The 27,130-nt window shown below is 33.8% G+C and overlaps 1 protein-coding gene across 1 annotated transcript in view; it reads left to right on the top strand.

Annotated features, from left to right (window-relative positions):
• The first annotated feature begins 257 nt into the window (after window positions 1–257).
• LOC140437152 (man(5)GlcNAc(2)-PP-dolichol translocation protein RFT1) overlaps window positions 258–27,130 on the top strand; it is a 48,239-nt gene continuing 21,366 nt past the window's right edge. Inside the window, exons 1-7 of the mRNA XM_072526493.1 lie at window positions 258–453; window positions 6,647–6,849; window positions 6,914–7,103; window positions 14,654–14,959; window positions 16,751–16,926; window positions 21,755–21,842; window positions 25,531–25,784. Of these exons, the coding sequence (XP_072382594.1) occupies window positions 394–453; window positions 6,647–6,849; window positions 6,914–7,103; window positions 14,654–14,959; window positions 16,751–16,926; window positions 21,755–21,842; window positions 25,531–25,784 (1,277 nt within the window). The 5' untranslated portion in view covers window positions 258–393. The remainder of the gene's footprint in view (window positions 454–6,646; window positions 6,850–6,913; window positions 7,104–14,653; window positions 14,960–16,750; window positions 16,927–21,754; window positions 21,843–25,530; window positions 25,785–27,130) is intronic.

Below are 27,130 nucleotides of genomic sequence, written 5' to 3'. Positions count from 1 at the left end.
TCTGAAAATAACCGTTACACACTGCCTTTCACCTCTGATTGTCCAGACTCCAGGCGCTCCTCCAAAGACCAGCCAGAAGACCAGGCCACCACCACCAGTGAACCACGAACACGACAGTGCTACAACCCACAAAAAAAACAAACACGTCCTAAAGAGGCAAAGAGCCTAAAACAGGACACCAAAACCATCCAAAACAGAAAGACAACCAGTACAATGAATCTCTGGATTAATACTAAAGTCGAGGCCGAAATTAAATCACATTCATGAGTAAAAAAGAATAAGTTGTTATTAACCTTACTATTTGTTGGCAACTTCTACAGATGATGATGTTTTCTTGGCTTTATCTAAATCTTATCTTAAAATAAGGATGATTTAAAATATTAAATAACAAATATGGGGCGCAACGTTCTAAAAAGTAGCGTTGAAAACGCTTCTTTCAGTATAATTTTTCAGGTAATTAGTACTTACTACATTTAAGGATAAACATAGTATTTATTCTGAAGCTATGTTATTCCTATTTGACTGACCAATTCAATTAAAATTGTTTACATTCAGATATTTAAAATAATATCAGCAAAAGTAAATTAATAGTGGCATATATATGAGGAATTGCATTTATGACAAACTTCCCTTAGATATAGAATTGAACAATTATATAGGCAAACATTACTTAATAAGTTTCATCAGCATCTTTGGTTTATCATTGCATTTAGATCTGTCTATTCAACTAATATTCATATTTATACCCCTAGGCAAATTCTAGAAAACCCAGAGCTTAAAATGTGTAACTAATTAGTCAATTGTAAAGCAACATACTTAATTGATCTTTAAAATTATATGAGGATATTAAGAAATGTGATTAGGGGTATAACAGAAAACATATTTTAGTGGTTAACCAATGAAGAAGAACCAAAGATCATAAAGTTAATGATAAGATTTATTTGCTGTGTGTGCAAGTACTTCGAGGGGATATCAGAAACGATTATGTGCATGAAGTGGTGAAAACTTGAATTTTTTGGCACATTTCATTTCAAGTAGTATCAATGTAAATTGGATATCGCAAATGCTGTGTTATAAATTTGCAAAAATACAACAAGAAATATTCAATTCAAGTTTTATTTTATTCCAAATGATAAACACAAATGAATGCAAAGAGAAAAGTGGATTTCTAATATAAATAACAATAATTATTTTATTAAATAAACAATTTTAAGTTATTTTATTTGCAGTTTACTAAAAACTTCACTAATCTATGAGGTGTTGATCTTCTGAAATGTTTACCTTTTAATAATCTCTATCTTTAATTTTCAAATGAAATAATTATTGTATTAAATAAACAAGTTTAAACTATTTTATTTGCAGTTTACTAAAAACTTCACTGATCTATCTCTTCTGAAATATTTACCTTTTAATAATCTCTATATTTAATTTTCAAATGATGCAATCTACACGTAAAAAATATACTTACCCATTTTTACAGTTTAAATCCCTTAAAATTTTTTAAAAATTAATTATGGATATTAATTACAATAAATATTGTAATATAAATAAATAAAGTTTAGGCCATTTCATTTGCAGTTTATGTACAACTAATATATTAAAGGTACTATAAAATTTTGCTGATCTATGACACTAGTTGTCACTCTTCCGAAGTTGCACATAGCGAATATCAGTATAAAAATATAATCACAATTTTGAAGATATCCCATCAACTTGCAAAAAATATATAATGGAAGAAAATTGTACTAGAAATCTTTTAATAACCTATTGAAATTTCTTACATATAGATTACATTAGAGGAATTGCACATAATTGTTACATCTTAACTTATGAATATCATGATAAGTTCAGTGACTAGTGGTAAAACAGGAGCTGTTGCTGTCAAAACATACTGTTAATATATTTGAATTATTGGGAAAATCTGTTCAAATTGGAATAGATAAATGATCATTATTTGATCAGTTGAGTATTATTGAAAAATATTGGAAGAGTAATACAAAAACAAATTCTTGTGCATAGAATGTGAATAGGCAAATAACATGATGAGGCTATCATTTGAAGTGGTAATAATATCTATTCATCAAAGCTCATCTGTCAAACATTCAGAGGATAAACAATGAATAATAATTATCGTAAAAATAAATAATAAAGAACCAAAATAGTTTATATCTCATTACTTGGGGCTAAATTCTTTGAAAAGCTTTATTTGAAATAGTAAAAACCAATAACTAAAGCTTATCACTCACACAAAGATTTAACAATGCCAACCAAATCAGTTTTTTTTTAATAACCAACCTACCAACATAGAACAGGACTATAGATATCTACATAATGCAAAATTGTAAATAATCTGAAGAAAATTTAGTTAAACCTCATTATTTCTTGGTGTGACACATGGCTAATAATCAAGGATTTATAATGAAATATTAACTTGTTAAAGTTTTAAATGAATGCTCTATGTTCGATTTGAAATCAAGATATTCCTGAAAGAATTTGCAACAAAACTGTCATAAGTTAAACAGCATGCACACTGCATATATCACTCCATTCCCACAGGAGAATATCAGAAACAACCTTGAATGCATTTAATAACTCACTGTAACATGTTTACCAATAAAACGAGCATGTAAATGTATTTATTTATAAGCTTACAGTACAATAATATCTTATCAACAAAACTAACTAATAGCAGCACAGTTTTTATATATACAAATAAAGGTTCCAGAATTTTCTAGAATAGTCAATGTCTATCGTTGCGTCGCTATTATGAACGCCCCGCCGGACTGCCCCGCCTCAACTTGAAGATTCTGGTCTATGTGTCATCATTCTAAGAGATGCAACCATTATATAGGGTATATCGAAATTATCTTTCGCGTTACACTGCTCTCCTCTTAGATTTGAGCGTCGCGATCAGCGACTCTACATGTAGGTCCAGGATGGCGAAATCTACAGGACTCTCCAGCTCTGCATAAACCCCTCAAGAAGAAATAACATTTTACTGACTTTGAAGGGCACAACCTCTTCAGGTTAATACAACACAGAGTAATTCGTATGCCAGTTTCTCGGAAGATCACTTCAAGCAGGCTTCTCACAATCTTCCAATCCAATGGTATAGCCAAATGTTTGATATCATAATTGCACACAATTTTCTTTAAATTAGTTAGAGCACGCCATAAGTCCTCATAGCTTGCCCTGTATGTATAAGACTTTCTGGTCACCATCTACAGCAAAGATCGAGGACCATCATCTAATCGCAGCACTCTTACAACTTTAGGCTGCCGATTTTTCAACTCGTCCAAGCGACCGAACTTCTTATTGAATACGAACGAGATTCCTTTAGTCATTTCGAGGTCTTGGGCAACACAGTGGGTTAGAGAGAGGTTTTCCGGAACACTAAAAAGATCGTTTTGAACTTCTGTGGTCACGCTGAATCTAGTACTCTTTGTTTTTGCGTAATTCGCGTAATAAATTCATTCAAGCTTGGTCGCCGGTCATCTTTGATCTCATGTTGAAGGGTTCGGGCTTCTTCTTTTTCATTTGAGCCAGCATAAGGTGCAAAACGATTTATGTGAACTACTTTTGGTTGAGCTTTCGGCAACTTCTTAATTCGGTATATTACGTCATTTATTCTCTTTTTAATTTCATATGGACCCTCCCATTGTCTTTGCAGTTTAGGAGACAAGCCACGACGATGTTGTGGATTATAAAGCCAAACAAGATCACCTACTTCATAGCTTTCATTATTGCATCGAGAATGCAATGCATCGAGAAATGAATGTGCTGGTCCCAATCTCTTTGATGTTCTGATACAACTTTGGACAGGTGTTTACCCATCGTTCGGTTCATCCTTTCAACCATTCCATCTGATTGAGGATGCAGGAGTGACGTTCTGGTCTTGTTGACACCAATCAATTTACAAACGTTTTGGAAAAGGGTTGACTCGAAGTTTCGCCCTTGGTCGGAGTGGATCTCCAAGGGAACACCAAATCGGCTGAAGAATTCTTTAACGAGTACCTCTACAACGACAGAAGATTCTTGATTTGGTATCGCATAGACCTCAGTCCATTTCGTAAAATAATCCATGGCTACAAGAATATATTTTTATATATTATAGGACTATCAACATTGTACTGTTTCATGGGAGCCCTCATTTTACCAACTGGACCATTACTGGTTGCATACAGTTCACATTTCTGGCACCTTTTTCTTACATCATCTTTACAGTTCACCTATTAGAACCGTTCTCGAACATTTTGCAGAGTCTTGGTAATACCAAAGAGTCCATCTGATGCACTGTCGTGCACTTTACTTTTAGGTACAGTCAACTGAAGCTTAGATTATGTACCATCATCGTTCTCAAAGGTTCTATACAGAAGATCATCTACTAGTACTAGGCAATTCCAGTAGAACTTGACTTCTGGACTACAAGAAGGTCTCTCAGTTCAACGCATCCAATCCAATACTCTTTTTATACATGGATTATCTGATTGGACGTTTTGTAGTTGTTGAGGCTGCCATTGATCATTAATGACGCTGGTTCTTCTCACGGGGCAAAGTCGTTTCTCTAATTTAAGACAGTGATTACAATTTGCACTGCACGGCCGTCTCGAAAGAACATCAGCATTTAAGTGAACTCTTCCAGCCCTGTGTTCGATCTCCTAATCATATTCTTGTAATCGTTACGTAATTTACGTAATTCTCGTAAACTTTGCAAAAGTAAACGATGACTTTTTCCTACCCATTTTGGATTTGGGAAAAAACAGCTCCTATTGCACTGTTGCTGGCATCGGTGTCCAACACAAATTTTCCTGCCTGTCTCTGGTAGCTTAAAATAGGTGCACTGATCAGAGCCATTTGTAGTTGTTCTAAGGCTTTTTGGTAGTCTTCATTCCATATATATTCTTTGCCTTCTTCTTCAACTTTCTTAATGGCTTAGAGATGTTGGCAAATCTTTTGACAAAACATGTACATAGACCAAGGAAACTTCTAATATCGTGTTTATCTCTTGGTACTGGAAAATCCTTAATTACTGCAAGTTTTTCAGGATCAGCTGTTACACCATTACTCGCTACAATATGTCCCAAATACTTCACTTCTCGTCGAAAAATGTGACGTTTCTTCGGACTTAAATCAAATAGTTGCAAGCAATCTTTAAAAGACTTTGTCAGATTGTTGGCATATTCATCGAAGATTCTCCTAACCACAATTACATCATCCAAATAAACTAGGCATGTTTTTCATGATAGACCTCTTAAAACTGTCACCATTAATCTTTCAAATGTGCAGGATCATTACATAAACCAAAGGGCATAACCGTGAACTGCCAAAGCCCTGATCCTATTAAGAATGCGGTTTTCTCCCGATCAGCTGGCTCCATGTCTACTTGCCAATATCCACTTTTTAGATCGAGTGTGGAGAACCAACTAGAACCAGAGATAGTATCCAATGTATCGTCTATTCTGGGCAAAGAATTGACTGGCCAGTTGGTTGTCAAAACCAGTGCCAATAAAACACACACACACACACATTCTGGGCAAAGGATAACTATCTTTCTTAGTTACCGCATTGAGCTGGCGGTAGTCAATATAAAAACGCATTAAACCATCTTTCTTCTTTACTAGAACTACTGGTGATGCCCATTACTGTTTGATGGTTCAATTACCCCTTGTTAAACTGTTTGTTCGGGCTGTTAGGCCGTTGTCTTCTGAGATTAGTTCTCGACGTTTCGCCGACACTAGGGGTTGGCATCTTCTGGAGATGTTACTGCTTCGCTTGTAAGCTGAAACTGACGCCGCGTTGTACTGCGGAGGCCATATTTATATTTTCTACTCGCATTCCCTCCACTGGTTTCGTCACGAGGGGGCGTGTCGTCGTTTGTAGTAGCTTTTCTTTGTTCGTGTTTTGCGGGAAAGGTTTTTGTGGATTTTAATATTGGTATCCATGTTTTGTTGATTTTTAGTCCTTCTATCCGATTAAAATTATTTGGGTGCTTATATATCTCCAACTCTTCCCGATACAACCGTGGGTAGTACTGTGATGTTTTATCCAGCATCTGCGTTTCTTCAAACAGTATCCGATGTTCTCCGCTTCCCAAAGCGTGTTCGGCAACGGCAGGGTTGTCGATATGTCCTAAACGACAATGGCTTTTATGTTCGTTTATTCTTGTGTTTGTGTGTCTTTTCGTGGTTCTCACATATACCATTCCACATTTGCATGGTATTGGTATACTCCGGCCGTTGCTAATGGGTCGTGTTTGTCCTTCACCGATCTTAAACAGTCCTTGATTTTCTTTGTAGACTTGAAATTGGTCTTTATAAGCCTACAACCATTAGAAATGAACCGGATGTACGTAATGAAAACAAACATCGAATTCGAATGACGGAGGTGTAAATCCCATACGTTGTTATGTGCTACTAAATGATTTTCTGTCGTGGTGTTGGAGGAGATCGGCAATTACAATTACCTCGTACGAGGCAATGTTGCCGATTTTAGCGCTTTATGTAGTGTGCAATATCCAAAACTTAACGTACTGACCTTGTATCTGTATATATATTTTACCTGCAATTACTTAATAAGGGAAAGATGTATTCATTATTATTGCAATATTTTACTATTTTTTTAATAATATGTTATTTTAAATTTTTAGGTATTTTTTAGATGTATTACTTTTGTTTTAAATGCTTATATAATAAGGACAGTTGGCCAGGAAATACTGGGCATTATGAATGTGAGACTACTTCTCCTAGAATCTACTATTCTATTTCTATCAAAAGAGCCAATTTTAAAAGCCTGTTTAACTAATACAAGTTCAAGAAATTGGGCGCAGGTTATCAATCAAATTTGGCTGTCGTAAGTTATATTTTATTTATTTTTGTATACGTCTGCATCTGGCACAATTGGTGTTTGTTTTTAGAGTTCCAGTATCTATTGTTATTAACATATTGTTGGTGTACGTGTGGATATATGTATTAACACCTATAGAAGACAAATATCTATATCAATATATACTCGGTTGCTATGCTGTCGCATTATCTTGTATAGTTGAGCAAATGTCACAGGTTGTAGTTCTTGTCTCCCAGAACTTCTGTTTTGTCAGGCTAAAGGTAAGCATAGTTTCTGTATATAGTTGTTGCTTTATATTTTACTCCTATGTAAATGTGCTCCAGTTTTATAATAATTAACAATATTAACTAAAACATGGTTATTTAGAATCCATAAAACGATTCAGTATTTTGTAGAGGTAACAATGTAAGTAGCAAATTATTTTTGTAGCATCTTATTTTTCAGATCACTTGGCATTCTATTATTATTTGTATTTTGTATAAATGAGATCATTTCAGAGATCTGCTTTTTCTATAATCCGTAAATTTATTGTATTGGCATTCTACAAACTTCCTTTAATCCGGTATTTTATGGCCCGGCTCGCTTTGGTAATCTGGTACAACTTTAAGATCTCAAAGCCAAATATGAAATGTGCTTCGACTTAATGCTGAAAGGCATAATAATTTCACGTAAAGAAGAAGACAATTCGGCAAAATACAAAATAACTTAACGGATTTTGAAGAAAAAAATTTACTTTAAAAAACTGTCATTACGCGATATTCCCCCAAGTACGGGGTAATTCTGCGCAGAATTAAATAAATCTTTATTCGAAAAAGAAAATTATTGTAATAAAGCAAATATTGTAAACAAAACAGATTTCTTAAAGACAAAATTAAAAAAAAAACATTGAAGAGATAATTTTACTTTCTGACTGTCTTTCGTTCGACCCTGGCACACATATCGCATGTATAATTAACTGCTGAGTCCCAATCACTACATTCTGAATGAGCCCAATTCGAACACATTACACAACGAGACAGATTTTTTTGTCTCAATTTACCGCACACCAAACACTCCTCATTTTCTAATGTTAGATCTACATCATCTAATTCATCATCATCACAAAGCTTACTCTCATCATAACTTTTAGACTCAGAATCATTAAAATGTAAGTTTCTAACTCCAGCTTTCTTGCGTACAGGTAGTTTCTTTGCTATAGTAGCCAGTTTTCCTACGGTTTCTGTCGCTTTTTTCTTAGTTTCATTTTTTTGGCCTCTTCAGCTTTTTTCCTAATATTTCTCTCTTCTTGTTTTATTTCTAATTGAGTTTTTAGTGGCGTGGAAGTGAATATTTCTGAGTGTTGTTTTGCACGTGATTTGGAACGTTTTTTTGTAAATTTGGAAGGAAGAGGAGCTAGCTTTTCAATGGGTATACTAGACTGAGTTTTAATATTTCCTGACGTTCCAGGCTGGGGTGCAGCTTGCTGGTTTGATTTCAATTTGGCATTATAAGATGGGGTCTTGTGCATAGTTTCATCACATCTCGATGGTCCCGGTTGGGGTTCGGTATTTCTAGGTGGAGTTCTCTGTAGAGTTTCGTCACATCTCGACTGATCAAGGGCCCTGTCATCGTTGATAACATCGGTTTCTAAGTCCATTACAATGCGAATATCTGAAACTTCAGTGTGATCCATTAAGCTGAAATCATCTTCAGAGAATTGATTAGGATCTATGGGCCATATTCCAGCAGCACGGAACCCGGATATTCTTTTGTCCATCGTGGCAACTCTCAGGTATGCTCTGTTAAAAATGGAAGCAAGTTCAAAATGTGTGATCTTTTCATGAGTATGAATTCTCAGATACAAGTCGCACTCACGATAAAAAAATTTAGGTCAAGAGTTTGAAGCCTGTGTGAGGTATGAGGGGGAAGTGAAACCATAACAATTCCGTGTGATCTGCAGTAAGTATAAATCTCCAAAGAAATGTAACTCCCATGGTTATCCAATATGAGAAGCACTGGATCTTCTTTCGAGGCCTTTATATGCTAACAAAAATGTTTTATCCAGTCGAAAAATAACTCTTCATTTATCCAACCGTTTTTTTGCACATCTGTAGATTGCTCCAATTGGGCCTCCTCTCATTAATTGTGGATTCATACGTATTCGAGGGAATATGAACATAGGAGGGACACACTGTCCTGAAACATTTACAGCGCATACTATGGTCACATTTTTCCCTCTTTCTCAAGATATTACGGATCCTACTTGCTTTTGACCTTTTGGTGTCAAAATTTTTGATGGTTTCTGGACCGTAGAAATGCCCGTTTCATCTACATTAAAAATTTGACTCTCAGGAAATTGAACTTTTCCATAACTGTGAGCAGATTGTTAAAAAATCGTTCAACCTCATCTTTATTCAACACAGAAATGCGGTTTTGACTGGTACCTTCGGGTTTTCTAACACTAATGTCTGGATGACGCTTTAAAAAGAGTTCTGACCAATCTTCACCAGCGATCTTCTTTATCGAGTCGAAACGGTGTTTTATTTTATTCTCTTCAGCAAACTGGTATGCTAAACGCCTTAGTTCTGATGGTGTGACTCCAAAAAAAACATATTCGCCAACTTTTTAACATGGTTGGCTATGGTGGATTCCTGTTCATCATTAAAAATTGGTTTCCTGCCAAGTTTTATTTTTTTATGGCTATTGACGCTATTGGACTTTAGTTTGTCACTTGAATTGAATGATCGACCTACTTCTCCTATTTTTCGCCCAGATCGTATAGCAGTGATCGCAGCTTTTAGTTCATCTTTTGTCCATTTTAATCTTTCAGTTTTCCGAACGTAAGCACGAGGCATTTTGGAATCTAAAATGCAATAAAAACACTATCAGCAAAAATTCTTACACGAGATAATACCGCACAGAACGAAATTACCTCGACACAGCTGCGCGGTATTCCCCCTAAGTGAGTAACCTAACTTAATTTATCACTGTTCGTTAATGACTAAATAAAATGCATTATTTTTGTACGTGAAATTATCTATACATATAAAGCAAAATAATCACTGAATAGTATTAATGAAAATTAATAACAAAAGCACTTACCGCTTGTTAAAGATTAATAAATATAAGGTTGAATGCTCGAATCTGATCAATGTTAAAGATTAGTCGAAAATTACATCAAAGTCTTGAAAAACAAACAATCTGTGACCTTGTCTAAACCAATACTACGAATGCAGTCATTATTACAAACATGTGGTCGGCTAGCAAATACGAGACGGCGTACTGTGTTGAATGTTGCAATACTTACGCCGTGTTGCCAAGATACTGATGCGCGATATTCCCCCGTGCGCGGTATTCCCCCGGTTTGCCTAATAATATATACATTAAGTCGGCAAGTATTTTAATCAGAATATGCCAAAAGTTTTTGTTATTTTCTTATTTGTTATTATCTCAAAGCCAAATATGAAATGTGGCTCGGCTTAACGCTGAAAGGCAATATGATTTCACGCAAAGAAGTTGACAATTCGGCAAAATACAAAATAACTTCCACACTCTATAAACGTAATAATATGTACATATAGTCGGCAAGCACTTTGATCAGAATTTATGTAAAAAATTACATATTCTGATTAATTTTAATAATAATCTCTACTTAGACTCTCAAATAGGTTTCATTCATTTCCACAGGAATACTCCGTAAATAATACGAATAAAAGTCCACCAATCTCAAAACCCTCTCTAATTTTCATATAATGGCGTGAATAATTATAGCACAATGGTAGATAATTTAGCGCTAGTATAAGAGACTTACTTTACTAAAGCCTTAACAAACAATACAACAAAAATTTTCCCAAAGACACCTGTATCCTATAGAAAACTAATACATCACGTACTAGAGGAAAACATCGACCACCATACATATCAACCCGAGGAAGAGATATCAACGGAGCAGTTATTCGAGACCTACACCATACACCTTTCCGATAGCTGAAATAAAAGCGGAAATACAGAAAAAGGGTCATAAGGTAAGAAACATTACAAATGTCAGACACAGATTGAGCAGTGAACCATTACCCTTATTTTTTGTGAACCTCGAGCCTCAAACGAACAACAAAGACATATTTTAAGTACAGTATATACAGCATTGTAAAATAAGGGTAAAACCACCGAGAATTAAAAGAAATATACGACAAAGTACAAGATGTCAAGAATATAGTCACACTAGAATGCACTGTGAAAAACGATATAATTTCGTAAAATGCCCTGGATCATACAACACAAAGCACTGCAAGAAATCAAAAAACACATCAGCAACTTGCAATCACTGCAACGGAGATCATTCTTCTAATTATAGAAGATGTTCTGTTGATCATGAACTACTAAATGTCAGATAAAATGACAAATCAAAACAAATCACCACTTAAAATTCTGTCAACAGCCTTAGTATAAATATTTATACTTACCCAACATCATGCTCATAATTTTTACAGAATCAGTTATAGAGATGCAACCATTGGAAACATAAATGCAGATAACAAAAATAACAACAATGAATTAGCAGATAAACTATCAAATTTTCTTAACGAATTCAAAAATATGTTCTCTTAAATCAGAATAGCATGATTTTAACTATGTTAACTACAGTCATTAACAAAGTAACAAAACAGCTTTCAAGTCATTATGAATTGCGTCGTGGATTGCTAATGGCATTTACTAGAGATATCACTATTTTAAAAAATTTATATAGACGTTCTATTATTCTCTGAAAGCCATGCCTCACCAAGAAAGGTTATTAAGATACCTTACTATACTATGTATTATGCGAACCATCGAGAAGGAGGAGCACATGCAGGCTCTGCCGTTATTATTAGGTCAAAAATTAAACATTATGCAGTCCAACCATATATTACGGAAAGAATCAAAGCAGCAATCATTAAACTCAAAACAAACACCTCGGTCAGTGTAGCATCAATCAACTCACCTAGACATCCCATTTCAAGCGAAGAGTATCATGGGGTTCCAGATTAATCACGCCTAAAGGTTAAAAAAGAAGCATTAATGAATACCATTCAAAAATAATAATAATATCGTAGGGCATTTTTGCCGGGGAGATTCTTTCGGATAGGTTCCGGCGCCAATTACATCTTTAACCCTGTTTCAAGTAGCTAGTGTCGATGAACAATAACCCAGGGGACCGACGACTTAATGTACCCTCCGAAGCACGGTGAACGGCTCGTATAATTTTTAGCAATGAAAATGTCGTTGTTTGGGCAGAGATTCGAACTCTTGCACTCAGTCTTAGAAAGCTAGTATCTTGCCGCTGAGCTACGGCTGTCCACTATTCAACAAAATAACGTAAGATCCTTATCAACTGGAGAACCAACATACTGGCCCATGTACCCTAACAAAATCCCAGATTTGGTAGATTTTGATGTAACAAAAGGGATAGCTGACATCCATAATGCAAAAGAGTAAAACTTCGATTTAACATTAGACCACAGTACAGTCCATCTAATTTACAAACCGTTGCACGTCATTATCTACGTCAGAGATCGAAGTTGACATAGTTGCCAAAGTATAAAAAAATCCTGAATCCATTTTAAATCAAATAGGCCACACATCGAGTTAGAATCTATGGAGAGGGCATCACGTGAATAAAAACGACCTCACTTCGGCCATATTGTTAAGATTGCTTTGACACTTTTGACAGATCGTATATGTTTGTTAAAGTTTGTTGTTTTTCGAATATTTTTAGTTTTCTAATACTTTTATAGAAACTGTAATAATATATTGTGATTGTGCATAATAATGGTTTCTTGTTCTCAACGTAGTTGCAGTAGCAGAAGCAATGTTAATAAAAAATCTTCAGGAATAACATTCTACAGGTTAGTATACAAATATTTAAACAAAGTAGTGGCCCGTACTTCAGAGAATAAATTAATAGTATTTGACTGTATTAATTTATCTTTATGTATAATATATCGTGTTTTTAGTGTTTACCGCGGGATAAATAAATCATAGTATTAAAAATGTATTGCACTTTTTTAGATTATGATTAAATCTTTTGAATAACTAGTCACATTTTTATAGTAGTTTTAATATTATTGACTCCGGCCATGATCCCACCGCCATATTGGTATCACCGTTAGCCACGCCTACCTACGCCGTTTTTAATACACACGTTAATATGCTTATAGCTTCTCCATATATTCTAACTCGATGAGGCCACATAATTATTATTATACTCTTTACAACGACTATTTAAATTCTTACGTGACATTTTTGAAATAAAACACACTAATTTTGTTCTAAAAAGAACAGATTTTATTAAAGAGGTAAAAATATAAAACAAGAGGTATTCACTTTAAAATTTAAAATAATAAAGTACAAAACGTGTCAACACCGCAACTGTCAAATAAGTGTTACCAATTTATGCCAAAATTTCACCTTCGTTCGATTACAGTTACAGTGTGTTCCGAACAAATGTTCTTCATAAAAACGCTTTATAATGCATTTATATAAATTAAATGAAACATATTGTTGTCTATTTCTTAGTTAACATCTAAGTTAACATTAATAGAAATCTTTAAATATTAGTTCTACGCGTATATAATAAAATATCTCTAGTGGCTGTAATGCCAGTGTACTCGGCAAAGTGATTCTAAAAAAGAACACACCTACCGCCTAAATATTTCGTGTTGGTATCATGTGACGTCATGACGCCGATGACGTGCAACGGTTTGTAAATTAGATGGACTTGTACAATAATAATAACTTTAAGCACACACATAATATGGAGAATACCACCACCCAACAACTGGGATGTTTTCCAAAATTCTGTAAATACAAAGATTAAACTAGATATTAGGATAAAACAAAACCAAGATGTAGAGAAAGCAGTAGACTATTTAACAACAGTTTTACAAACAACAGAATGGGAAACAACACCACAGCGTCAAAGAAGTGTGCAAGAAAACCATAATATCCCCCTCTATATAAGATAATTTGTACCAGAGAAAAATAAGACCTTAACGCATATGGCAACAAACAAAAAAAAAAGAAAGCAAGTTGTTCCCATAAACGAAATTATACTACAACACCAATTCGAATTTAGACGTGAACACTCAACCATCCAACATTGCCATAGAATAGTAAATATACTTAAAACAACTCTCGAAGAGAAAAAGTTTTGCGCTGGAGTGTTTCTCAATATACAACAGGTATTTGATAGAATATGGCATAAAGGTCTCTCTACAAACTGAATTTACACCTAAGAGCAACTATACTTTATTCTAAAAGTTGGAAAGATGGAAGACAACCGTATATACGTATTTCTGACTATTGGTCGTCTTCAGTACGGTGCAGCCAAGTTAGAAAAGGAGCATATTAACTTGGGAAAGGATAACTACAGGAGCAATGCGACCAACTTGTGGCAATAATGTTAGACGACTCTGAGGTTTCCAGAGCAACAACCAACACATCCACGGAGGAAGCTAAGCTACCTGAGGAAAGGAATACCAAACGTTTAAAACTTTTCAAACAACAAGAAAAATGTTAATGTGAGTTAATAGTAAAATAAAGGTATAAGATATCGGCATAGCTCGCAACAAAGAAGTTTATTATTTTTTATTTCCCAACTGAAGAATATTTCTTCAGTTATCAATTGAGTGCATATGCCACAGTTGCAAAAGAAACGCCAAGAAAAAGATATTTCAGGCTTACAATCCCAGAAAACACTGTACCATAAAAGTTTTTTGGTGAATTTTGTCACTTATTGTAGTAATGTGTTAACTTCTCTATTTCCATGTAGTAATACATATTTTTCTTTTAGGTCATATTGGATACACTTTATGTAGTTAGTCGCACCATCATATTTGTTTATTACGTAGAAACAGATCCAGATTATCCTTTAAACGCTTTTTCACTCGCTCAGATTATTTCTGGCGTGATTTTATGCCTTGCTTACTACTGTTTCTTTATTTGGTACATTCCAGCTTTAAATAAAGCCAAGGAAAGAAAACAACAAGAAAGTAAAGATAAAAATGACAGTAAAGAGGCTAAAACTATATTTTCTGATATGGCAGATTTTCCATTCACTTCCTTTTGGCAGCTATTTCCAGGAATTATGGATAATACGGTAATTTTAACATATATTTTTTAAACTTTTCTCGAACATGTTAAGGTAATTGTTGGTTAGATGGGATAAGAAATATCTGATTAGTAGGTACTTAAGTTTCATATTAACTACTATATTTTTTGGGGATAAATGTATTTTGAGAACGATTTCCGAGTTGGAAAACGAAATGTCATATATAGAATAGTTTAAATTATAACTGGTTGGTTCCCAAAAAATATAGTAGTTTGAATAAAAATGACACAAATACATTTTCAAAGCCATCTTAAATTTCATATTTTGCAGCACTTAATATTTATAGATTTCAGCCACCATAATTGAATTTTGCAGAGTGCGATCAAATGTAAATATCTAATATCTTATATTCGTATTTTATAGATACCAAAATAATAAAGATCTCTTTAAGTTCCCAATTTTTAGCAGAAAGAATAGGGATTATTGATCCTATCAGTAATCCTTTGAAGTATTCCTATAACATTTAAGGCATAATAACTAACAATAAATTTTTGTACCTGAGGAAACACTCAGGTACAAAAATTCAAATATAATTATTACCTCTGATGGTCAAGCTGCACTTAAGACTCTAAAGTCCTTAATAGCGTTCAACTGCAGACATTTCATTAAGCAACAGGCGAAAATAACTTCCTTAAGGATACTAGAATAGACAGGAATTTCTAGTAGTAAGATTTCTGATAGTGTTTCCAGGATAAAGGCAAACAAAAATGTTGCTTCTTTCTAAAAAGCAATTACATGCTTCTACTCGCTACGCAAAATACTCTTAGAGCTTCGGAAAACTGAACTTGTAGTAATTAGAAGTGTTCTCACTAGATCCTGCTCATTCAGATGTTATTATCATTCTCGTTGCTTTTATGTAGATGCAGGGTCGGCATCCTTAATTGCATTTCTATATATACTATTGTCAATCCACTTCAAAGACTTTACCTAACCTCCCAGGTTTCCTTTGGTTCTCCTTTTCTATTCCTTCTAGTAACTTGTAACTCAGCAATTCTTCGTGATAGGTAATTATCATTTAGGCGTATTTCTAATAATACTAGCCATTTTCTGCAAATTGTATTAGGGCTCCCTTCCATGCGCCAGCTTTTTTTTTACTAATTTTTCTCAATTTTAACATCTACCATTTAATTTTTTGAGGTCCTGTACGATATGTTGGTATAGTTTCACTTCTTCAATGTCTAGCGCATACAACGTATGTTATTGGTTTGCAGTCCCAATAACTATTACCTTTTAATGCTAATTCCAACATATCATCTCCAGCATCATTTCTAGTTCCAAACCCTAATTCTCCCTCATCTCAAAGCAAAATATCATTCGCTCCGCGGCTCGCCACTCGTATATTAGAGCGCTCGTATATATAAGAAATACTGGATATTATTGACTGTCGATATAAACAAACAACACAGTTTATTAGGGCTGCAGTCAGAAAGTTTGGCCGGGATGTTGTCAAAAGAGTGTTTCTGTAACATCCCGGCCAAACTTTCTGACTGCAGCCCTAATAAACTGTGTTTTTTGTATGTATATATTTATATTTATATTTATATATATATATATATATATATATATATATATATATATATATATATTTATATATATATATATATATATATATATATATATTTATATTTATATATATATATATATATATATATATATATATATATATATATAATATTTACAAATATATTTCATAGCGCAGTGAAGATATTACAATTTAAAATGCGTTTAAATAGTTAGCTTTTATTTATTAATAAATTATAAAATTTTCATTTCTTTTAGGAAAATATGTTGGATACAAAGTTATGTCTCTTAACAGTCAGTTTTCTTAAACAATCTGTCGTTAAACAAGTATTAACTGAGGGTGAAAGATATGTCATGACAATATCTCCCGTATTGACTTTCAGTCAACAATCTATGTATGATATTGTTAACAATCTGGGAAGTTTGGCTGCTAGGTAAGTAAAAAATACAATTTTTTTTTGTGAAGCATTTTTGGAACAAAAAAAAACTCAAAATATTTTTTTATTAACTTAGTAGTTAATGCAATTTTATACAAAATGTAGAAACTCTAAAAACATAGCTCCCTATTGGGTAGATTATACACAATATTTACAACCTTATTAAAAATGATTTAATCAACATAGATATACGAGGTCAGTCGTAAAAGTGTCCCACCTTCGTTCGTAACTTCGCAATTCTTGAGTCATCCAGTTCATAGTATCATCCTTCCAAGTAATTCCCGTCCGACTTAATAACACACTCTCGTCACTGTTTTATGTCACGGAACAGTTGTAATGTCCTTGAGTGCCATCGTCGTATTCGTTTAAATCACATCTGTATCGTTGAAAATTTTCTCTTTAAACAGCATTTTCGTTGTTCCAAAAAAAGACGAAAACGTTCTGACCTTTTGGTCGTGGAGCGTATTCATGTATGGAATGTATTTTTTCATAACCGAGAATAATTCATAACCTTAGATGGAAGCTTCCATTGTGAAGATTCTTGTGTTGTTTCGGGATTATAATAGTACAAGATCCGACTGCAAGATCACTACGTTCATAACGTAATTAATCAAACTCATAATCAAACGCATAACTCAATCAAATATTAATTTAATTAATAATAAATTTTTGAAAAAAAATTATTTCGATAATTTATTTTTTAAATAAAATACGCTGATCATGACGTATATGCAAAAGCTAATTTTTTTTTCTTCTTCTTTCTTCTTCCTACTTTATAAATAGGCTTAATGCCTGTTTTACTTCGGTTTTTAGCCTAAATTGACGTTGTCTGGCCATCGTTTCCTCGGTCGTCCCAATGATCTTCTTCCATTTGCCGATTTGTCTCTTGCCATTCGTACTATTATATTTTCTGTCATTCTTTCGATGTGTTGATTCCATTCCACTTTTCTTCTTTTGGTCCACGCGTTTATTTCCTCTATACCACATCTCGCTCGTATTTCCTCACTTCTTACTCTGTCTCTTAGAGTTTGGTTTGTTATTTTTCGTAAGACTTTCATTTCTGTTGTTTCCAGTAGTCTTTGTGTTTTCGCCGTATCTGCTCTTGTTTCCGCTGTGTACGTCATTATCGGTCTTATTGTTGATTTATATATCCTGGTTTTAGTTTCCGTTGTGAGGTATTTGTTTCTCCAGATTGTGTCTTATTGTTGAGACATCCTGATGCTCTCTTTGCCATGTTGAATTGTTTTTGTACTTCTTCCACTTTTCCGTAGCTTGACAGTTTTATTCCCAAGTATTCATTTTCCATCACTTGTTCTATTATTTTGTTATCTACGACTAGTTTACATCGTCTCGGTTCCGCTGATATCACTATCGCTTTAGTTTTCTCTGTTGAGATCTCCATGTTGTATATGAACGCCGTATCTTCGAATTCTTTAATTAATCTTTGTAGGTCATCTTCATTTTCGGCTGTTATTATGGCGTCGTCGGCGTAGCATATTATCCTTATTTCCTTTTCTACCATTCTATATCCTCTTCTTTTTTTAACTTTCTTTATGATTTCATCCATTATCAGATTAAATATTAATGGGCTCAGCAAATCTCCTTGTCTAATGCCAGTTTCATATTTGATAGGTTGCGATAGTTTTCCTTTACATCTTACCATAGCTATGTTATCTTTATATATATTTTCAATGGTTTTTACTAAATCCAGTGACTAAATCCCCTTTTCATATAATAAATGTATCGCGTCCCGAATTCTCACTCTATCAAACGCTTTCTTCAAACCTATCAGACACATATATGCTGGTTTGTTGTATTCCAGCGACTTTTCTTTTATTTGTCTTATTACAAAAACTGCATCCGTGCATAATCTTCTTGTCCGAAATCCTTGCTGTTCCTCTTGCAGAGATATTCGTTCGTTTATTTTTGTGTCAATTTGAGCGTTGTATTTAATAGATTTATTGCTCGATAATTATTGGGGTCTATCTTATCTCATTTTTTGAAGAACATCACCATGATCGCTCTCCTCCATTCATCTGGTATTCAGTTCGTGGTGATTATTTTATTAATAAGAAGTTGCAGTTGTTGTACAAGGTGATCACCTCCATATTTTAAGAAGTCATTTGGTATTGGATCTTCTCCTGGTGACTTTGTTTTTTAATTTGTTTATTCCTTCTTTCACATCGTTTTGGAAGATTTCGGTCTTTTCCTCAGTTATTATATTTGGCGTTTCTGGTAAAGGTTCTTCGTTTTGTTTTTTAAACATTTCTGTCAGGAAGGCCACCCATGTATCCTCTTGTATGTGTTCTATTTCAACTAGTTCTTTCATTTCGCTTCTTTGTTGTCTTATGAAGCGCCATACTTGTTTCTGTTGTCCATAGAAATCCATCTCTAGTCCTTTTGTGAATCTTTCCCAGTAATCTGTTTTTGTTTCTCTTACCATTTGATGAGTTTCAGTTCTTATTCTTTTATATTCTTCATATGATTCATTCGTTTTTTCTGACTTATATTTTAGGAAAGCTTTCTTTTTTTGGTGACATTTTTGTTTAACCTCTAGTGTAAACCATGGTGTTTTCGTTGACCACTTTTTGTTTATTATTTTCGCTCCAAGTGCTTCTCGGGCAGCATCCATATTTTTTTCTTGATATGATGACATAAGGTTGCCAAAAATAGTCGCAAATTAGGTCGAGGTATCAAAGATAAAGTAAAATAGTGTTAGCGCGCAACGCCACTGTTTTGACAAATGATAATATATATTTTATTACACTATCTATTGATGCATGCTTTAAAAACTCAAAACTAATACTTCAAACCAGGGGCGTTGGGCGCTAACTCAATTTTACTTTATCTTTGATACCTCACGTTTTTAACGGCTTCTTCTTCTTGATGTGCCTATCCGTTACGAATGTTGGCGATCATCATGGCAATCTTTTTCTTATCTGCAGCAGCGCGGAAAAGCTGCACAGATGTTGTATTAAACCAGATTCTGAGGTTCTTTAACCAAGATGTTTTTCTTCTTCCTGGACCTCGTTTTCCAAATATTTTTCCTTGCAGGATGGCTTGAAGGAGAGCATATCTGGATAATATTTCGCATAATATGCCCGAAGAACTGTAACTTTCGAGATTTGATGGTGGTCAGTACCTCTCGGTTCTTATTCATTCTTCTGAGGACCTCCTCATTTTTGACTCGGTCAGTCCACGGGATCTTAAGCATTCTCCGATATAGCCACATCTCAAATGCTTCTAGTTTTCTGCACATATCTTCGTTTAAGCTCTACGATTCAACACCATAAAAAAGGACAGACAAGACGTAGCATCGCATCATTCCTACTTTTGTATCAAGAGAGAGGTTGTGTCTCTCTAGCTTTTACGATGCCTGTTCTAATCTCCTGGTTGTTGGTCCATTCTCCATTTATTATGGTTCCGAGGTAGTTGTGGTGCGTCACTCTTTCTACAGGGGATTGGTTAACGTAGAGTTGACCTTCTGTTATTCTTTTCTTGCTAATTATCATAAGCTTTGTCATCTTAACGTTTATATTGAGTCCATATTGTTGACCGTAATACGTGATTTTGTTCATAAGAACTTGTAGGTCTTCTAAGTTGTCCGCAAATACTATGGTGTCATCTGCCTTTCTGATGTTGTTTAACCGGTAACCATTTAGTAGGATACCTTTTTCAGTTTCAGTTTTCGGTAATCCCAATTTGCGACCAACTTTTGTTTCAGGTAACCTTACAGTATCATTAAAAAAATAGCTTTAATTTGATATAAAAAACCTGCATATACGTCATGAGCAGCGTATTTTATTTAAAAATAAATGAACTAAATAAAATTTTTGTTCAAAAATTAATTACTATTAATTAAATTAAAAATATTTGTGGCCATTTTTTGACTGGCAACCTATTATCAATGTATTCTCCTGATTTTAAATGTATATAAAAAGGTAAGTTTGATAAACTACTTTATGAACGTAGCGATCTTGCAGTGGGATCTTACACTATACCCATGAAATCGCGACCGATGATAATCTTTGAAGTATATTTTCATCATTAACGTCCATTTTCAAGTTGTCCGGAGCGATTTATAAGCGATTCTTTTCCTGCTCTGCCGTGGACAATTTTTGGAATACGAAGAACACTTTTTAGTTCACCTACAGTCAAACAACTATCTTCTTCAACCTTCTGTCTAACATATTGATATTTTCGGATCTGGTCACGTTTTGAATCCATAACGGAATCGCAACTTTACTTTGCAATAGTATAAATTTTCAATTAATATGATCACAAAGAATTATAGGACGCAATTTTGGTTTACTTTCAAATCATTACAGAATTTAAATTTACTTAAATGTTTGGTGTTGGGATTAGTAGATAAGCTATGTCAGTGCCACTATCAGAATAGAGAAGTCAATGACTTAGAGAGAGAGAGACAGAGAGAATGTTGCAAATGTCATAGGAGCCACAACAAAGATTACAGATGCTGTGGAAAGGATATTATCTATGAAGTAGAATTGAGCCGGATACGTGGCGAGAATGAATGACACTAGGAGGACTAAGTGCATAATGGGGTGGTTCTAGATTTCAGACATTTCAGATATAGAGATAGGGGAAGACCTCCGAAATGGTCAGCGGATGATATAAAGAGCTTTCAACAAAATGAATATACACGAGAAGATCGGGAACAACACTGGAGACAGCTGAGGGAGACCTTTGTTCAGAGTGGACGCTGCTCTATATAATTACGCATTCCTGACTAAGAAAATTCATGATTATTTCAAACAGTAATTTTGGAATATAGTATTTACATATTTTTAACATATTGTTTCAGGTTCATTTTTAGACCAATAGAAGAATCTGCATATTTTTATTTTACCCAGATGATAAAACGAGATGTGGTTCTGAAGAATCAAAAAGAAGTAAGCAACAATTATTCTATAGTTATTTTTAAATGACAAAATAACTGTATACCCTGAGAATTTTATTTAGTAGTTATGGAGATATTTTCAAATCAATATTTCTAGTATAAATAAGTTCAATTTGAATTGAGAGTGAATGGGTGCGTTCAGGCGACCTCAGAGACTGACTTTAAGCACAGCGGCTTAGATCCAGCAGACAAAATCTTCTGAACGCATTTGTCGATATTTCATTTCATGAAGAACGTTTTGACGTATCTATCGGCAATATTTACATACATAGGTCTATAAATATATTTTCTCGTTCAATACCAAACTGTAAGTTCATTATTCCATTGTAAATCAATTTTATAGATCAATAGAAATTTTTAATTAAAACTCATAAAAAATTAAAAGGTTGATTGCGTACCACGCATGCTCAAGCAACCGCTGAGTTCGTCTAGCGGAAATAAAATACGCTTAGTAAATTTGACAGCTACTGACTTCCCAAGCAACCGCGAGTTCGTCCATCGGAAATAAAATACACTTAGTAGATTTGACAGCTGCTGACTCCAGCGGCTTGCGCTGGAGGCGTCTGAACGCTACCGCTTAGTCAGCTGCCGCTGAGGTCGACTGAACGCACCCAAAAATTGTCAAAATATAAATTATAAAAAAAATAGTGCTATTGTACGAGCCCTAACAACTATATGTTGGAATAAGCAGTTATTTTGCGAATATAATGCCAATTTACCGAAATTCTTTTATTTATTTTTTTTTTAATTGTGTAAATATTATTTTTGCGGCTTAATTATATATTTTATATTGATTAGTATTTAATTAATTGTTTAATAATTGAAAACTGCTGACAACTAAATATTGGAACATTTTTTGCTTTTCCTCGCGTAATAAGGTATGTTTGATAGGTTCTTCTTTACGATATAAATATTATATTTTTTGATTTTTTCGAGTAGGCTGAAGCATGTTTAAAATTTCTTTAAATTATTCCCATTAGAAAATTAATTTCACGCCGCCTATGTGTAAATATTTTGTTAAAAGCCGTAAAAATAACCTAACATCAACGAGCAATTTGTTACGCCTTTTTTTAACAAGGAAATAACTTTGCCAAATGTTCTCTGTTTTCTTTATCTAGTCTTTGCTAAATAGAAATCTTTCCTAGTAACAAAAGAATCAGTGCCTATTGTTAAATCTCCGTCCTACCTTCTCAGAAAACCAGAAGAGTTGTTTTTCGGAGAAAGTATAATCCCTGTCGGGAAAGGGTGATTATGTTACAAAGATGATCACAGTAGCCCTGTTATTGAATATCAATTTCGCGTGGCACCCAGTAGCAATACTCCCACCCCGTTTTTATCTTTAGCTCGCTCAAGTTCAGAATTCATTTTCATTTTCGAGTTGCTTCCAGTAGCAAGCGGTTTGTCTCCATCACACGGCGGTAAGTGTATTTTCAATTCACCCTTATCTCTATAAAATATCTTTACACAGTGAGTCCTATATTAACTATTTTCTCTTTTGTCCAACAGACGTGTTCCAATTCAAAGGAACGATGTCACTTCTGTTTGCCGATTAACCATTAACCATTAACGATTAGCCATTAGCCATTATTCAATATTCACTATTCATTGTGCTATTCCTGTTTGGTTGTTTACCTTCTCGTCTGTCGAAATCAAACCGAGGAATTACGGATTGAAAACCGTAATTCGTTGCTGTACCTACCTGTTGCCGAGGACCAAGTGTCAAGTGACTTTATTGAAGGCCTAACGCCACTATCTGTATCCACCTGTGGCATATTAATTGTGAGTAGTAAATTTTATTGACTAAAGCTCAACTTTGATACCTAAGCCGTAAGAATTTGATTTATAACGTTCAGTTTAGTGACCTTGCTGTTTATGGTTAAACGGAACGAACTATTATGAGTTTGAACCTACGATATAATATATGTATAAATTACGGACCATTTCTTTTATATTAATGTAGGGTATATTTATGTTAAATTTCATATATAGATTTGAGGTGATCACATTCAATAAAAAAATTTTTGGTAAACGTTTAAGTGTTCTCAAGGCATAATAATAATTTGTTTGACGAATATTGACTATTATAATGTTTCTTGTTTTCTTCTATTCTTGAGAATACTACATTATGCAGAATTATTTTCCAAAAAAGATATTTTTTGTTTTTATTCGCTTATAAATTAATCAACCACTTATCTCGTGTCATCTAACAGTGCGTAAAGATTGTTATAGTGTATTTTTTTTATATACCTCAATATAATTTTGTTGACGAACTTTTTGCTTTTTATTTTTTTTGTTATGATATGAATATATATTATTGTGCATGGTGTATCTCTTTCAGGCATTTTTACTGATTTATATTATTTGTTTTATCGTATAATTAGTGTATATGTGTCGAAATATTAAGTGTGAACCGCACGATCAAAATACCTTTACTCTCACGGTTTATTTTATTCTTGCGTATCTTAACTGCATCTTATCTTTCTCGTTATCGTATTCTCTATGTCTTAAGGTTTCCCTGTTCCTCTAAAAATAGGGTGGTGCCCAAATAATTCCCTTCTCTTATCTTCCAAATTCTCGTCTCTTATCTTCTAACTTCTCGTCTCTTATTTTCTAACCTCTCGTCTCTGTATCTTCAGTACTTCTCTAACTGATTCTTTATATTTGAGCTGTAATAAGAGCCCCGACCAAGATACCCCTACCAGACTTAAGCCCGAGCCTAGTACCGTTCTTTGTGTAACCTCTAATCTGTCATCAAAGAGGGTACAAGGCCAAAGAAAAACCATTTTTGACAAAAATTCAAAAAAGGAATCGTTACATTTGGGCTAAATCAAAACTTTCATGGACCAAACATAACTGGGGCAAAGTTATCTATAGCTACAAAAGCAAATTTGATGTCTATGTGGGAGATTATCGAAAGCGTGGGATTCGGGAAAAAACATAAACATTCCATAAGGATTGTCTCAAAAGGACTGTAAAGTTTTCAACAGGGCAGCATGGTGTGGGGTTATATGTCGGCTAAAGGCTTGGGACTTTACATTACACTGAGGCCATAAAAACGCTGCCAAATATCAAGATATTCTTGAACATTCGTTTCTACCAAGTACGGCAAAGTTATATCCATCCGGAGATTTTATGTTTCAGAATGACCGAGACACATGGCATACGGCTAAGTCGTCCAAAAATGGATAAGAGAACATGGCATTAAAGTTTTGTCACATCGTTCTAGCATCCCGGATCTTAATCCAATAGACACGTTGACACAAAATTAAACAACGTCTAAGACATAACCCTCAACGTACTTTGCCACAACTACGTGCTAAATTGCAAGAAATATGGGATAGTTTCACCCCTGAATTCTATGAAGACCTGGTTGATACAATGCCTAATAGAGTTCAGGCTATTATTCAAGCTAAAAACCTCTTGTTCCAATATTTAGTTGTCAGCATTTTTTGGCTATCAATTAAATAAATAGTAATCAACATAAAATATATAATTAAACTTCAAAAATAATTCCACACATCATAAAAATTTTTGTTAATTTCATATTTACAATTAAAAAAATTAAAATACAAGAATTTTGGTAAATGAGTATTGGATTCGGAAAATAATTGCTTGTTCCAACATGTAGTTGTTAGGGCTCATATACTTATTACATTAACCGTTATTATATTTGTTTTTAGAAAAATATTTCAGAATCTGCAGAAGTTTTGAGCCAATTGTGTAAGATAGTAGTGACTATTGGGCTTTTAGTTGTCACATTTGGCCAAGCATATAGCTACTCGTTTCTATTCTTGTATGGAGGCTACAAATTAGTAGAGAATAATTTATCAGTAATATTGTTGAGGTTCCATAGTTTTGCAATAGTTCTCCTTGCTATAAATGGCGTTACTGAAGGATATGTTTTTGCTACAATGAATAATCAACAATTAGATAGGTAAAATGTTATTTAAATAATTTTTATGTGTTGGTAAATATAATTAATACTCCAATGTTGTACTAAAGTACTACTAAATTATGACTAGATACTATACACTATAGTAGAATATCGGCCTTCCCACGTCTATTTCGTCCCTATCCATTGCCGACCGTTGCCAGTTTACAAAATATATTATTATGTACTATATTTCCGAACCGGGCTGGCAATATGGCGTTGTGTGAGACAAACCTATTTAAAATTTAAGTAGGTTTACCTCAATTTGGTAAAAAAGTGCCAAAATAGTAAAAAAAGATCATTATTATTCTCTTTGAATTTAACTCTTACAAGAACACAAAGTTTTTTTGTATTATTAGTTGTTTGTGTTATGTATAATTGAAAAGGGGTACAAAAGCAACGACTTATTGTAGTCATAGTTTTTAAATGATTGTAAAAATTCATAAAAATGATTGATTTTGCTAATACTCTTCAAATCTAATACAGGGTAAGTCAAAACACAAATTCATCATTTGCTCAGTATTTTTAAAAGCATAACCATATATTTTATATCACCATCATAAACTTAAGTTAATGTACTGTAATTTGTTCTTAAGTATTTTATATATTTATACTTAATAGTTTTGGATATATTTTAAATTGTAGTGGAAAAAGGGTTATTTTTATTTACTTCGCTAGTTACAAATATCTTAAATTAACACACAAAAAAATAAAGAAATTGTTATTTTTATTGTAGGTGTTAGAAATGAGATATGAATATTAGGTGAATGTAATAAGAACTGTTTACTTGCAGCAAGATGAGCGATATCCAGATCGTCGGCAATAAGAGAGCATTTCAAAGAGTAATTGATATATTTAATCGCAGTAGTTCAATGTGATAAAGCATCCTCATACAAATATCCGAAATATTTCAAGAGAGCAAATCAGTTACGGATCTATTCAGTAAATTCTCTTAACACACCACATACCACATCCATCGACACCAAGAATTGACTGCAATGATTTTGAAAAAAAGGGAGCTCTATGCGAATGGGAACAACAAAAAATAATTGTACCAAGAATTTTTTTCGATTTCGTTTTATTCGGAGATGAAGCAATGTTTCATAAAAAAAGATGATACAGTAGGCGGTACTGTCAACTATAGTAGAAGTTGGTAGTTGGTTTTACGGCGCGCAACGATGCCGCTCATGTCGGCACAGTGGTAGGTGTGCGGTAGTTTGGCGATAGACTGAGAAATCAGTACGGTACGCACTTTGTTTCAAGAATCTTTACTCATTAATTTAACTGAGTTAAATAAGACAAAAAACCAATCAATCCTATAAAAAATGACTGTATACATAAAATATCTA

The sequence above is a fragment of the Diabrotica undecimpunctata genome, chromosome 3, assembly GCF_040954645.1.
Source record: "Diabrotica undecimpunctata isolate CICGRU chromosome 3, icDiaUnde3, whole genome shotgun sequence".
Lineage (NCBI taxonomy): Eukaryota > Metazoa > Arthropoda > Insecta > Coleoptera > Chrysomelidae > Diabrotica > Diabrotica undecimpunctata.
Note: the sequence above shows the minus strand (reverse complement) of the source record. Positions and strands in the feature narration are given on the sequence as shown.